Source organism: Acanthopagrus latus, chromosome 12, assembly GCF_904848185.1.
Source record: "Acanthopagrus latus isolate v.2019 chromosome 12, fAcaLat1.1, whole genome shotgun sequence".
Classification (NCBI taxonomy): Eukaryota; Metazoa; Chordata; class Actinopteri; order Spariformes; family Sparidae; genus Acanthopagrus; species Acanthopagrus latus.
The window spans coordinates 733,371-749,349 of record NC_051050.1 but is presented as its reverse complement, the minus strand read 5'-3'; the positions used below and the strand labels follow the sequence as shown (position 1 = coordinate 749,349).

The 15,979-nt window shown below is 38.0% G+C and overlaps 1 protein-coding gene across 1 annotated transcript; it reads right to left on the bottom strand.

Annotated features, from left to right (window-relative positions):
* Positions 1–787: 787 nt before the first annotated feature.
* On the bottom strand, positions 788–15,875 carry LOC119029962 (long-chain fatty acid transport protein 6). Its single transcript, XM_037117230.1, has 10 exons — positions 15,234–15,875; positions 10,794–10,994; positions 9,444–9,602; positions 8,483–8,607; positions 7,766–7,960; positions 6,683–6,773; positions 5,898–6,096; positions 5,526–5,623; positions 4,701–4,831; positions 788–4,612 (listed from the first exon to the last, which is right to left on the bottom strand). The coding sequence occupies exons 1-10, from the start codon at positions 15,709–15,711 to the stop codon at positions 4,436–4,438; spliced, it is 1,854 nt and encodes a 617-aa protein (XP_036973125.1). The 5' UTR covers positions 15,712–15,875; the 3' UTR covers positions 788–4,435.
* Positions 15,876–15,979: the final 104 nt, after the last annotated feature.

Here is a 15,979-nt window from a genome sequence, read left to right as displayed (position 1 = left end):
TAACTTCTATAATCCATGGCACAATAATTACCTAGATGTTTAAAAAAAAATAATAAAGAAAGGACTTGAACAATGTCTTTTAATAATAAATGTGATGCATACAGTATTTATTATTCATATATTATTTAGTTTTGCTTTTTACTTGAGGTCCTTCTGCTTTCCTTCTATAGTATAATACAGAGTAGCTGGCCATGACCTGCATGTGTAAAAAGTAGCCACTGGACTATGTACAATTGCAAAACAATGCAGCCAACAGCTTGAAGCAATCCCTCCCTCCTCCCTCTGGTCGTTCAGCAGGACTACCAGGACACCCAAGGGGTGTGACTCGGGAGGACAGCCAAGAATCCACAGTCCCACCAGTCTCCTCCCTCTTGTTGTCCAGCAGATGACCAGGGCCACAGAAATCTCTAACTGTATGTTCAGTAGTTGTCGGTTGATATTGTGTTGTTTTTGTGGTTGCTTTGTAAAAACAAACAGCCAGCAGTGGATCATATGCAGCAGATTTAGAGAGGTAGATTTGACCACCTGGCTGTCACAGTTACAGTGTCTTTGGGTTCATTAGATGAAGCTGACAGGACAGCCTAGTGGAGAGCTGGCCTGCTTGCTCCACCTAAATAGCCTAGAGACACTCTTGCAGAAGAAGGCAACTCCACAGAATGAGTGGAGAAGCCAGAGTGGTATTACAGCTCAAAGACTGCTGAAAACAGACATTACTGGAGCGTCTGTGTAAGCTAACAGTTTGAGTAAAGCATTGAGAATGAAACCAACGAAGCAAACCAATCAGTGGTGGAGTGTGGCGGGTTTTAAGGCAAGTCTCTCTTCTTGAGCAGTATGACCATACAATGACAAGGAGACACAAGAAATATGCTTTCATACTGATTTGCCTTGCAAGGTTCACAAACTTTATCAGCAAAATAATCACAAAAGGTTTGTAGATATCGTCACAGTCCCACAAGGTTTTTTTTTTTTTTTTTTTTTTTTTGCAATAACGTTGCAATAAATTGGTATATATTTATATCCCTATAACAGTGGTATAAAAAAGTTTAGGCACCCCTCTGAGGCTGCATAATTATTTACTCAGTCTTCACAGAAAATGTTCACTGTGGCATACCATTCATCTTCTAATAAAAGCTGAGTACTGGGTATTTTCCAGACAAAGATTATTAGTGTAGCAATATCAAACGAATGACATGAAATTAGACATGAAAAATAGGCTGTGCAGAAATTAGGGCACCCTTGTCATTCTGTTGATTTGAATACCTGTAACTACTTAGCCCTGATTAATTGCAAGACAAAATTGGTTTGGTGAGCTCATTAAGCCATAACAGATGCATCCAATCATGAGAAACGGTATTTAAGGTGTCCAATTGCAAGTTGTTCTTCTCTTTGGCTGTCCTCTGAAGAGTGGCAACGTGCCAGCCTCAGAACAACTCTCAAATGACCTCAAAACCTGTTTTTTGATTTTTCAACTTTATGGTATAGGGGAAGGCTACAAAAAGCTATCTCCGAGATTTCAGGTGTCAGTTTCCACTGTGAGGAACATAGTGAGGAAATGGATGACCACAGGCACAGTTCTTGTTAGGGCCAGAAAGGGCAGACGATGAAAGATATCAACCCACAGACCACCTCCAAAGACCTACAACAAATCCTCAAGAATAATGATCAAGAATCAGCCACAAAGTTGAAGTTACGGCTGGATATTTCAACAAGACAACAACCCAAAACACTGCTCAAAATCTGGCCATCCCAGTCCCCAGACCTTAATATCACTGAAAATCTGTGGGATGATTTGAAGTGGGCTGTCCATGCTTGACAACCATTAAACCTTACTGAACTGGAGATGTTTTGTCAGGAGGAATGGTCCAAAATACCTTCCTCCAGAATCCAGACACTCATGAGAGGCTATAGGAACCGCCGAGAAGCTGTTATTTTTGGAGGCTCTACTAAATATTTATGTTAATGCACCTGTTTAGTTTAGTTTAATTTAATTTTGATGCATATTGCACATTCTCTGTTAATCCAATAAACCTTGTTTCACAAATATCACTGTGTCCATCAGTTATTTGATGGATTTATAAATGAAAATAATGGCAATTGCCTGGGATGCCCAAACTTTTTCATGTGACTGTACAGGTGAGTCGAATGTATAGCTCTTGTAGCCGCTGTGTATTAGAAGTCTACAGCATGTTCCATTTCAGATATGCTTTCAGGGGTGTGGCATTTGGAGAATGACTTTGGCAACTGCCACCTTGAGATTCATTATACAATTAATTTCAAACTCAGTTCAACCTGAATCATGTATGCCTCAGGCCTGTACTACAAAACAGGTTCAACATAGCCAGGATGTTTTTTCATTGTCTGGCTTCACAGTCACATAAAATTGGTTATCAACTTGATAAGTCAACCAAGGTTTTCCAAAATTGGCCATAAGTGCATTCACATAAAAGGGGAGGTGTTTGTGACAGATCAATCACAAACATGGACAAGACGAACGAAAGCAGAGCGCAATATTTCATAAAGAAGAACAAACTATAATGTCAGACAAATACCAGTCAAACACACAGTCCAGGCTAAAAGCAACACTGTAGGACAGCTGACAAAAACAGACTTGGGAACAAATAAAAAAATAAATATATAAAGTACTTTCATATGTTAAAACAAGTACAAGGCTTCGGTGCTTCAGTCTGTCTCTTGTAAGATGATAACTGGTATAAAAAGCACAATTTAATGCATTTGACACTGCTTAGTGCAAACTGGAAGAAGACGGCGACTGTAGGGGGCCTCAGAACGGAAGGCAGTGCTTTTATATGTGTTGTTCTGTTACCTCAAGCATATGTACCCCGCTAAGTGAACCACTGTCAAAGCTCCCAAATATAACCAAGAATTACTTACTTACTTTAAAACCCTGCTTTGTAGTACAAAAATGGCTGACTGTAAGCTGTTTGCCTCCTCTTTGTCCACTTTGACTTTGATGACACAGTACAGTCAAAACTTAAGTTAAAAAAGGCGTTAAATCTCCCAGCATTCTAAATCTAAATCAAATCAATTTTATTCATATAGCCCAAAATCACAATCACCTCACTGGGCTTTACAATCTGTACAGTGAACAGCATCCTCAGTCCTAAGAGTGAGGAAAAACTTGCTATGATGAGAAAAAAATAAACCTTTTAACAAGGGAAAAAGATAGACAAAACCTCAGGAAGAGCAACAGAACAGGGATCCCTCTCACAGAACAGGACAACAAAACCACAGTTTACAAATTTCATTGACAGAACATCTGATGCAATTAAATTATATAACAATATAATATATGAAGAGTGTAGATCTGCATCAGTTTTGTCCTATAGAATTTTCTGTCCTCAAGCTGAAAAACACCCGATTCAGGTGATTTGTTGAAAAGCATACTAACAATGTTATCACAAACTGTTGTAAAAGATCCTGTTGTTGTACTGATTGATAAGTGCTGTGAAAATGGACATACTTGTGTAATAAATGATACCTTATTCATGCCAAGATAACATGTAATCATACAGCAAGGACACAGGAAGGCTTCTTACAAAAAGATGATTAAATATACTTACATACAAAACAGGGAACATCTGAAATAAAAACTTGGCTTTAATATTAATAAGATAAGATTAAAGTTATTAAAAGCTACGGTAACTAATTTTACAGTGAAAAATTAAGAGTTGTCAAATTATTAAAAATTCTAATTCCCTTTCAATGTTTGTAAAACAATAAACTAAAAAGTGTAAAAAAGAAATGTCACAGTTATATGCAGTGTGCTTGCACACACCGTATACACTGAGTGTAGGTGAATGTTTAACAGATTAAGAAAGCAGGAAAAACTTTTTTCTGCTCCACAGTTACATTTCGACTTCTTTCAGTGTGAAATACAGGACAATGTTACCTCTTCGGACAGATAGATATTATTCAACAATCTGAGGAAAATGTTGGTTAAATGTTCACAATTCATTGACATACATGTATGCAAACTGGGAATAAGGGAAGAGAAGGCAGTTTTAAGGGTTGCAATTTAAAAATCCCAACATTTTTAAATTATACTCCTCACTGTGGTAACTGATCAAAAATCCAGGATTAAATACAGAAAAATGGAAATGTGGCCACAACATGGATTCAATCATCACGTATGAACCACTAGCACTGTGCTGCGGGGTGCATCTACAGAGACCCAGTCCTCTGCATGTATTTTTTATTTTATTTTACTCGATTCAGGACGCTTCTGGACATCAACCTTAGGTAAGTGGGTGTATAGCCCGCCCAGCCAATAACATTGCACAGGGTATAAAGGCAGGATTCTGTAAAAATGTAGCAACTAGGTACCAGATCATGCACAACAAGTCCAGGAGTCCAGAAGGAGGGAGGGCTTGGAATGTTGTGTTTAGAACATTAGACTCATTCTGCCTTTAACTGTTCATAAATGTGTCTTTCCAGACACAATGTCTTGATATAGAGTTAAAGTCAGGAGAACATAGTCCTTCTTAGAGACATCTAAGAAATACAGTGGATCATTGGTGACGTCCGGATTAAAACCCTCGTGGACCAGTTTCACCTTCTGTTGCTTGAAGGTCTCGGTCACATCCAGAGAGGTCTGTAAACACAGATAGGGATACAAACAAGCAATTTTACTTGACACTTAAAAACATGTACTTAAAGTAATGAATATCTGAAAGACTTACCTGTATTCTGAGAAACCATGGCCAGGCATATGCAGGAAGTGTTTTTACTACATGGTTGTAGAGTTTTGTCCCATTTAATTTGTGAGCCGGTTTTAAGACAATAGCAGCCATACCTGCTCGACCTTCATATCCTGCATATACAAAATGAAAAAGGTCACTATGTCACAATAAAAAATAGCAAAGTAACCATAATGCCTCCATTATCTTGCTTTGATATGTCTATGATATAGTGACGATTGAGGGCCTGCAGTGTAACATCAATAAAGCTGAAAAGTGGACACAGCTGCTGGTACTCAAAGTGTAAAACATGACATACAGCCATTTGTTGGACAAGTGTGATTTTACATTTTTTCCGATTACTACCTCATTATTAATCACTTACTCCTTTTATTTATAATCTTCCCAGGCATATGCAGTATTTCAAATCTGTTCATTTTTGTCTATGTAACTTACTGCTGTGTTTGTGTTTCACTGTGTTAATGCAGACACAACTGGACTTTCTACTCTGTACTGTCTTGTCAGCTACATACAGTTTTTTAGCTGAATGTAGCTGTATGCACCCCTGTTGCCCAAATATATCTCATCTTATTTCATGTTATGCCTAAAATACAAATCTAAAGAAACAATACAATATGTGAACACAGCACACTTGTAGTTTATGCCTGTGCTGTTTCTGTGAGGGTGATTTGATTTGACCAACTTTAAATGCTGAAATGCTTTAAAAATTACAAAAATGGCATGTAATTTGTATTCAGTCATTGACTACATATTCAAAGCAATCTGATCCAACCCTTAATCACAGTGCAACACTTAGATTCCACAGACCTGGTATGGTGACTCCATAGACGTTGGCCTCCTGGATAAAATCAAGAAGACCTAAAACATCTGACACCTCTGTGGTAGAAACATTCTCTCCCTTCCACCTGTAGGACACAAGGTTAGATACAGTTAGCCTGCAATAACATTTGTTATTTTTGGCCATCAGAGACTATTTGTGAACAAATATTGACATCTCAGAATTTTAAAGCTGGTTCGGTTGGTGTTGTTAACCAACAGTTGCCTATTTATGCAGTGTTTCCCACACATTGACCAATTTATGGTGGTGCACCACAGAACCAACAATGCCACATATTGTGTTTTCTTTTTTTTCAAATGCTACTTGTGCAGACGACTGGCAAAAGTCACAAGTTTACGTACCTGAAGGTGTCTCCTATGCGGTCACGGAAGTAAAGAAAGTCCCTGTAATCATGGAGCAGGAGGTCTCCGGTGTTGAAATAGACATCACCAGCTTTGAAAACATTCCTGAGCAGCTTCTTCTCAGACAGGATGTTGTTCCCTGCATAGCCTAGGAACTGGTTCATAGCTGTGAGAGGAGCGACAAGGATCCCTGCCTCTCCTGTGCTCAGAGACAGGATGAAGTTAGTTAGTAGACACATAAGCCATTCCATGAGCCAGGCAACAGATTTTATGACTCTTTATGTACATACAGTCTTAAGAGCCGTCCACACCAGCCCGGTTAATTTTGCAACTGAGGTTTTGTTAAATAAAAAACTCGCGTCCACACGAGGGGCATAATAAAATAACTCTGTACACAAGAAACCGTAAATCCACCACCAAGTGATGCGATATACATGTAATACATATGCCACAGCAATAGGTGGCGATGTAACGTAAAACGGGAGGGCTGTTTTAACCAATCTAAATCATTTAAAACCGGAACGGGAAAGCGCAGCAAATGCCAAAACATAAACAACAATGGTGACATGCAAGGGGGAATCGTTTGTCTGGACTGAACTGGTTAACTAGGGCCTTAATTAAGAAAAGTTCCAAAGAAGGAACACACATTATACACACATTATACACACATTCCATTTCCCCCCTTTTCACCCTCCCTCAATGTGAATATTTCCAAGCACTAATGCAAACTTCTGTATTAGACTTGACGACTTTCACTTGAAAGACTTGTCATGTCATATATTTACCTATTTGTGCTTGTATGCATCTTCCAGAGGCTGTTCGGACTGGCTCATATGTTTGTGGATCATATCTCAGTAGCTGAAAGGGCATGGAAAGCTGAAAGAGAGGACATGACAGTAACTGTTACTTGATGAGCCACTGCTTTAGCAATTAGCATTTGTCTAACAGTGTTATATTGCCATTGAAGTATTTCAGCAAATAAAACTATCAGATCATTGTAAAAAACAATGGTGCATGAAGATTCAGTATCCGGTAGCTCATCCAAATGATTCTATTTTAACACAATTTTTTCCACTTTATTGCTGAAACAAAACTGCCTGTGGCAGAAAAACTGTTTGCTATTGGAGAAGAAAGCAGATGTTTTGAATTAATATCAGCAGACTTTCAGACCATCATGGCCCATGGTGTCTTTTGACCATCCAACCTGGTCGTTTGAAACAAACAAGAGAGGAAGAGAGTCGGAAAAAAAGTCATACTAATCCAGTTTGGTTTAAGGCTGCTTCTGGCCGATGTCCGGTCACAGGCAAACAATCAACATCTCAGATCAAGCTGTTGCAATTGACAGGCAGAACAGGTGGACCATGTTCTGAGACTAAAGTGGGACGAGGAGAGGTGGACTAACTGTGATGCTTAGTGGTCACATGCAGTCAGAGTTGATGGAAAGTGTATCCAAGATGTCGTATTTTGACATGAAGATGTCGACCACATTATCATCAACATATATTTACATATAGTAAACCCTGTGTATACTTCTTAAAGGTGTCCATGACTGCTCTGAAAGGCATCTATACAATAATTGTATACATGGACACCTTTAAGATTATGTCAAGTTGAGCTTCAAAGTTGAGCTGCCAGATAATTCTCTCCACAAGCTGCACTTAATGTCGATGTGAACTGAATTACCACAAGGTCTGTTGGAGATTCTCTTTTTGTTTTCTGTTTTTGAAGAGCAAATTTTGAAAGTAGGAAAAAAGTGTTTACAGTATTACAAAGGAGTGATTTAAACACTCATATGCTGTATCTCCAAAAATTCAAAATATAAATAAACGCAGAGTGGTTTGAAGGAAACATTACTGAACACTTTTTACCTTGTTGAAATAGCTCGCCCGACCAATTGCCCCAACCTCATCAGTGTAGTTGAGGAAGCCGATGCTGGCCTCAGTCAAGCCGTAACCCTCTCTGATCTTGACCTTTCCAAACCGTTTGACGAACTCCATCCAAACATCTGACCTGAGACCACTTCCTGCTGCCAGCCGAACTCTGTGAGCTTTCTCCTCTGGAACCTGGAGGCAAAATAAGACTTCATTAAAAATCACTGTCACTTTTTCAAGGACAAGTCTGACCTTCGGGAAATATGCTTACACACTGGCTTGTCCAGAGTCAAATAACAAGATTTATGTTGCATGCTTCTCTGTGTACATAGACAGATCCAGAAAATGTTTAGCGTAACTATGCAAACTGCTTCTAACAGCTAAATTAGTTTTATCTGACCAAAGGCTCTCTTTCTGTCATCACTGCAGCAGGAAACTGCTAACTGCTAATGTGTGAATATTCTGCCAAATGTTCAGTCAATAGATCAGTGGTTTACCGGTTTTAAACATTAGAGGTAAAGCTCATGAGTACATCTGCTAAGGGATGATCAAAAAATGGGATTATTTCTCCCTGACACTGCCCAGTAGTGTAGAGAGTAGGCTACTCTTGTGATGTAGAAAATGTCCAGAACAGTAACCTTACACAGACATGTTAAATTACATGACAGGAGATGAAGAATCTCACTGGTGTTTAGTCAGTGCTTTCGGTCTTACTGTGGGATGGTTAACCAGGTATCGACAGAGCTCTCCGATGTATTGAACCACAGTCACATTGTGTTTCACACAGTCCTTCCAAAACTGACTGGCAGAAAACTTCTTTTTTAACACACATGTTGCACCTGTGATCCAAAGAACAGGATGGCAAGGCAAACAGGAAGAAGGGTAAGACAATGTACTACTAAAAAAAAAATTTCAAAATACATACTACATGGCTAACAAAGCAAATGGTGAGAAATTTCCTTTGACTGTCTCCTTGCATGTGAGGAAGTGAAAATTCCTTGTAGGCTTATAAAAGGATATCCGTCATAATGAGAGTTTACTCCAACATTTGCCTTGGACCTTGTAATAGACTGAAAATAAGTAGCATGTTTGTCATGCTGCCACAGTCTCAGTTGTATTTATTCTGTGGGCACAGCAAGGTGATGTCAAGCCAACTACTATAGATAACAGTCATTTTTGAAAGAAAGATGCAGGCACAAACTCTGGACTCTGTTTTGCAATGTTGCAGTTAGGCCTGATTTTATCAATGACACATGTGATTTCTGGGATGTGATAACCAAAAGTATTACTTGGGAGAAACTAACAATATTCTGTAGTTTTTCTGTTGCAGTTTAGTTGACTTAGTGGGAAAAGATCTTAGTTTGGATTAAAATAGACCCTTTCAAAACATTTACCATGAGTCTCAAAGGATAACCTTCCATGAACATATTTTCTCAGTCCCTTTCCCAAGTTGCACAAAAACGCTGATTACAAGTGACAATCTCTGAGGCTGAAAAATTCATGTGTAAGATTATCCCATAGGTTTTGTCCAGGGAACCAGGACAATGCTAACTCCTTCATTAACCAACAAAAACACGTTATTGCCAGTCCACTCTATTGTAGTAAAGTGAGTGCCCTTGAAAAGTGTACTATAAAGGCCAAGTTTAAATTGACTGCACAGCTAGGGACATCTTACCTAAGTGAATGCATCCTCCAATCCCTAACAGGGAAGCAGACATGTGGTAAAGAGGAAGAGTGATGTAGATGATGTCATCAGATGTGGCTCCACACATTTGCAAGAAGGCCATACTCATAATGGCTTTAAGATGACCTACACGGGCTGCCTTGGAAAGACCTAGAAGAGAATGGCACACAAACTGGAAATGGTCCACATGCTGTACATGTGAGGTTTAAATTCTGCTGGTGATTCTATGACATTTGAATCTCTATACAGGTTTAGTTATTCCATTACTGTTCTGAAAGCACAAATTGTATTTTGAACAATTTTGCTGCATTTCATACTGTGTAAGTGTAGCCAAAGTACAATTAAGTGTTCCTAACAAGGACATGACTGATCGTGGTATATGCTAGACTATATTATACCTTTATACCTATTTTACCTTTGTCTTCATCCATTTTAAGCGCTTTGTTAGAAAAGTACATTCGAAATTGTTCCTTCAGACTTTTTTTACCACATAATTAATGTAAGATTGGACAGCTTTGGAATTCAAAACAAGTTTAGCAATGTCAGCAGCTTTGTGAGGCTGTATTTTAAAACAATGTTGCTTTGAGATAAATGCCAGTATGCCAGCATGCTAGCAATGACAATGTTAAACTACCAATGTACAGCAGGTATTGTTTCAAGTTGGATCTGGTAAAGGGACGAATCCTGTAGTCTCTTCTCCGTTTCTGTGAGAGACATTGTGAAATTTTTCACATTTTCACTAATTTCTCAGGGAATAACGCATGGATCTTGATAAATGAAACCAGGCACATGTAGGTATCTGGAAACTATGAGTAGGAACAACTTGATGCAGATCCAAATAAAAATCCAGATCTCGCTGATTTAAATAAGTTTAATTTGAAATTGGATTATTCTGATTGAATTAAAGTGGACTGTTGGAACTTGGCGGAGGTATACGCACTGCTTGTTCTCATTTGATTATTTGTTTAATGTATAATTCCATGACAACTGGGCAAACTCCATCTGCAGAGAGGGATTGTTCAATCTCCAGAATGTCAACTAAATAGTGTCCACTTTTTTCTGAGCACAGGGACTTTCTGCCCTTGTTGGCCAAATAGCTAAGTTACCGTTTTGAAACATAAGTACACAAAACATTCTGAGTACGTTCAGGGTCATTCATACTTACTCCCTATGTATCAGGAGCTCCCGCTTTGTGTTTCATTGTTGCACGACCATAGTAGGACTTGTTTTTATCAATCCAATAAATCATACATCATTTTCATGTGATTTGTTGTGCATTTTGAGGTGGCTGGCCAGCTGTAAGTTATGTTATAACTAAAGAATATAATGATCGTGCAGTACCTGTAGTGCCTGAAGTAAAAATAAAGACAAAGTTGGACATGATGTCAACTTTAGGGGGGTCACTCAGGGGTTCTCCAGACATGTGTTCCAGCTTATCTAATAAACTGCTGAAATCTTCAGAGGGTGATGTGTGGTCCACCACCCACACAGTCATGTTGTCCTTAAGATCAGGTAGCACTTCCTCCACCAATTGCACCAACTCTGGAGAAAAATAGACACAATAGGTTATCTATCTAACTGCTGCTTCATCCGACAGAATGAAAGCAGATAAACAAGAACATACAAACAGCAGTTCAGTCCACTCTAAAATTCTGTTAGAGGCTGTGATGTTGTATCAGACTGAATTGTACTCTAAAGTGTTCCCGCTATTTTGTCCTCCCTTACAGATTTGTGTGTGTGTGTGTGTGTGTGTGTGTGTGTGTGTGTGTGTGTGTGTGTGTGTGTGTGTGTGTGTGTATATATATATATATATATATATATATATATATATATATATATATATATATATATATATATATATATATATATATATATACATATATACATACATACATACATACATACATATATATATATATATATATATATATATATATATATATATATATCGGTGTGTGTGTGTGTGTGTGTGTGTGTGGTTGGGGTCATAACAACTTCCATTATCATTTACAGACCATGATACTGAAATGATTTAGGTAAGAAGTCAATATGATCATGATTCAGGGCACCAATTGTTCCAACACAGAGGTGCTTATTGATAAGAGAGGTCATGGCATGGTACTTTGATCTCTAACTGTCAGTATAGCTGATAGCATTAGGAAACTTCCATCTGGATGGCCCTACTTGAAAAATGTTAACTTTTACTCCACAGAAAAGGACAGATACTGATGTTACAACAGCTGCAATCTCCAGATAACCCCTTGACCTTGCTGGAATAATATCATGTCAGTCATTGCAATTGAGAAGTGAAAACTAATGCAGAAAGCTTGTGTTAAGCTTGTGGGAGTTGATATAAAAAGCTCCCACAGTATTAGGTGAAGTTAAGTGGGTAACATTTAGATACAGTAAAATGAGATTTGCTTAAAATTCAGGGGGTTTTCAAGTTCTCAAGTTTAAGATCCCCATTTTACAAGCTTCATTCTGACGGACAGTTTCAATGCTGATTTGGTCTTGAGCTGTAAAAAATGATTACAGGAACTGTTAACCGTTACAGCAAAATAACTACGATATCTACCAATCGGTAAAAAGAACTACATACAACAAACCATAGCCAAAAAAGCAACAAAGCCTTCATTGCTGTTACATCTAATACCCCATTCCCAATGGACAAAAAACCCCAATAACATCTGCCAGCAGTTGGCTTTTATCCTACAGTAGAAAGGGTACAGTTGGCAATGATTCCCAGGTCAAATGACTCTGGAGTGGTAACAGGTGGTTATCCGCTCCAGCTCCAATTGGCTGTAATGAAAAACACTACACCTAGGTGGACATGCTAATTTTCACCATTTTGTCAGGTGCAATCCTATTACATGTGTAACAGTTACAGTTTAAGAGGCACGGTGTAGTTTTGGAGAAGGATTAAAATGAGGTAATAATACAAACTCAGAAATATATACTTTTTCCGTAATTGATTAAACAAGCTGTTCTCAGAGAAGAATAAGGTCCCAGAACACTGTTTGAAGCTAGAAAGGTGGCAGGGTCCACCACATATAAACAAAGTAAAACCGTATAAATTATGTGGACATTTGAGGTCAGTTTGTTTATCAAATGTATTTGGTCATGAAAACAAAGAGTTTGCTCATTTAGTTTTTTATGCTTAAACAAAATAGTCAATAAAGATCTTAACAATTATTCCCTAAAACTACATAATGTACCTTTAAGAATGATAGGGTTAAAGTACCTTTTCATTTGTCTGTTCAAGCAGCACTCAAACATTGTTCTGTAGACACTGAGTGTAAGGGACACCATGAAATAAAATATATCTAAGTATCCACTGTAACAATATCACTGCTAGGCCACTTACAATTGTCCCTGTTTTCAGTCATATATATTACACAACTTGCACAAAGAAAAGGGGTAATGGAAACAAGTCATTACCTAGTTTTAGCAGGTTAACCCACATTTAAACAGAAACTATACAGTCCCCTCCAAAACTACTGGAAGAGCGAGACCAGCTCATCAGGAGAAAGAAGTGGTAGGCTCTAGACTAGACAAGTCAGTCTTCAGACCTAAACCCTATTGAGCATGCATTTTACCTGCTAAAGAGTAGACTGAAGGGAAAAATCCCCTGGAAAGAAACAACAAATGAAAGAAGCTGTGGTGAAAGCCCAGAAAAGCTTCACAAAAGAAGAATGAAAAGGTTTGGTGATGTCAGTGGGTTACAGGCTTGATCTAGTTATTGCAAGCAAAGGATTTGCAACTAAATATTAAGTATCATTTACTGCAATCTATTTAAGTCTACCTGTTTCCTTAATGTTTTCTCACCTAAAAATGAGGTTTTTCATTACAAATGATGCTATCTTCTAAGTTTTGTAACAGATCTGGATGTAAATACCTGGAAATAGAAGCTGAAATGCTAATCTCACCCCAATGTTTTCAGCGTACAGCCAAAATAAGGGAATTGGCCTCACTGTTCCAATAGTTTTGGAGGGGACTGTATACGTAATGGCTGCAATAAGCCAGCAAGTATTTATTCAATGACTAGCACGTATAATTTGAATCAAATACACAGAAAGCCATTACATAGCATTGCTATAAACTTCATTAAAACAGTTCTTTTTTCAACTCAACCATCATGATATTCGGTAATAAAGATTTACTAAATTTCTTGAGTTCATCAGTACTTAATCTAGAATGCGGTCCTACCCTTTATCAAAGGTCCAAGGAAAAGTTAATGTACTGCTTGTAAAAGACGGTGTTTTGTAATAGGCTTTTCCAATACACTAGTCTTTGTCCTGACACATGCAGACCAAATTACTTATCCTCATTTATCAGCAAAGGAATCCTGAACTCTGCCCAACAGCCAAGAACTGCAGGAAGCTGTGGAATCAGCTATCAAAACTATAGCCATGTTTCCATATAAGTTCTAATGCAATACTCTTTAAAATGTGCATAAATATACTTTATGGAAACATAGCTCATGTCTCCTGGAACAAGATTTATTTTCTCTTTATTCCACCTGTTGTGATAAAGTGGCAAAGGTAAATACTCTTGTATCTTGTAAGTATATTAAAGTATACTTAGCTTATACTTAAAAATATAAAGAATAGTCTAAGACTAAGTACATTAATACTTAGACTTACACTTATACTTTAATACTAAAGCTTATACTTGTACTTTAGTATACTGTAACGCCCCTTGTGGACTGTGGCACAAAGACTCTTGGGTATTCTGTTGTTGGTGTAATTATGGTTCGTGAATGTGGCTGTGAATAAGATGAATAAGACATCCTTGTTCTGTGGTTAAATTGTGTCGACTTAACAAAGATGATAAAAATGTTGGCACCGTGAGTGAAGGGGTGTTTTCCAGGAGAGACTTCCCGTCTGGTAAGTTGTTAGCATGTGTGGTGATAAATGATGAAGGTCTGAGTAGAACTTGCCAAATTACAAATAGTAGTACTTATTATGTCTTGATCTAAGCATGAAATAAGGTGAGGTCATTGACTTGTGCTTACATTTACTTTAGCACAGTAAAAACATCTTTTAATACACACATTTGTTTTAAGGTATTATTCCTGTTATAAAATTCCATGTTTAGAAACTACAATGTGGTCTTTAAGTATATATTTAGTACACTAGTAGTATATAGATGACTTGTTGTATACTTGAAAGTGAACTGCTGTAAACTTAAAATGACCTCATAAAGTGTACTTAAAGTATACTTTTATAAACTTAAAATGTTCCAATTTAGTCCGAAGAAGTATTAAATTAGTATACTTTCTAGTATTTCTAGTATACTCAAGCATACTTAATAAAATGAACTTCAAGTATACTACTTTTTGCTATGGGTAGGTAGAAAAAGATCAGCGAGAAAGCTTTTTCTGCTGATTAAAATGTATTCCCATTGGTCGAGGTGATGAGCAAACTTCCGGTTTTGGAATTAAAAGGCCTATTGGGCAAAAAACAAAAAACAACAAAAAAAAACAAAAAACAAGTGAACATCTATTGAATTAACACACATTGTGCGTTTGTACTGCCAATAACCAGAATAACGAGCTGCTCAAAAGCTGAAAACACTGAATCAGAGGGGGAAAGCTCAATATAGACTTTATCCAGCTTTGCCAGTGTTTTAAAGCCTCCTGTGTGTTTTATCACAGCAGCCTCTTCATTTATGGACTAGCTCAGAGAGGCTCTGTGGTCGGACTGGAGCTTGTGGGGAGGATTGATACAGTTTAAGTAAATGCCAAAACTAAGCAAAACACATGAGAGAAAAGTGCAATACCTGCGCCAACAACAAGCGTCTTGGCTCCACAACTCTGGAGGCAGTGAAGCAGAGACTTGGCTTTAATGTTAACGTTGAGAAAGGCGACCTCACAGCCCAGTTTACATAGTCCCAGCCACACACAGATAAAATCCGGTTCGTTGAACATCCCCAGAGCAACAATGTCTCCTTGTTTCAGGGACCCCTCCGTCCTGAACACGTTGGCAAACTTGTTACTTCTCCTGTCCACGACCTGATACGTCAAAGTCTGGTTTTCGAAGATGATGAAGGGTTTGTTAGGGTTCGTCTTTGCCTGGTAAAGAAAACAGTCGAGGTACGTGACGACTCCTTTCCGCATACGAGCCTCTAACGTCTTCCTGTACCCCCGAAGTTTGAAGTAATACATCAAATCCACCCACAAAAAGGGATACGCCATCCTCTGGTAGAAGAGGAGCGCCAGCAGTCCTGCTAAAAGGCTGGTGAACACCACAGTTATCATGGTTCGGCCTGCCTATAAAAACTCACTTCACTATAAGACTGCTCCAGAACTTTAAATAACCAACTACAATCGCGCATGCCCTGAAGAAGCCCGCAGTCAAGTTGATATCCCGCTCATTATGCAATTTCACAGCAGGTCGTTGTCAGCCAATGAGCTACGAGCATGGAGATATCAAGGCTGCTAGAAATATATATATATATATATATATATATATATATATATATATATATATATATATATATATATATATATATATATATATATATAT

Coding starts and splice junctions, on each gene's coding strand:
- LOC119029962 (XM_037117230.1), bottom strand. CDS start 15,711: ATGATAACTGTGGTGTTCACCAGCCTTTTAGCAGGACTGCTGGCGCTC. Junction 6,774..7,765: donor GGGCGAGCTATTTCAACAAG/GTAAAAAGTGTT, acceptor CCTCTCTTTCAG/CTTTCCATGCCCTTTCAGCT. Junction 6,097..6,682: donor ATGCATACAAGCACAAATAG/GTAAATATATGA, acceptor CTCTGAGCACAG/GAGAGGCAGGGATCCTTGTC.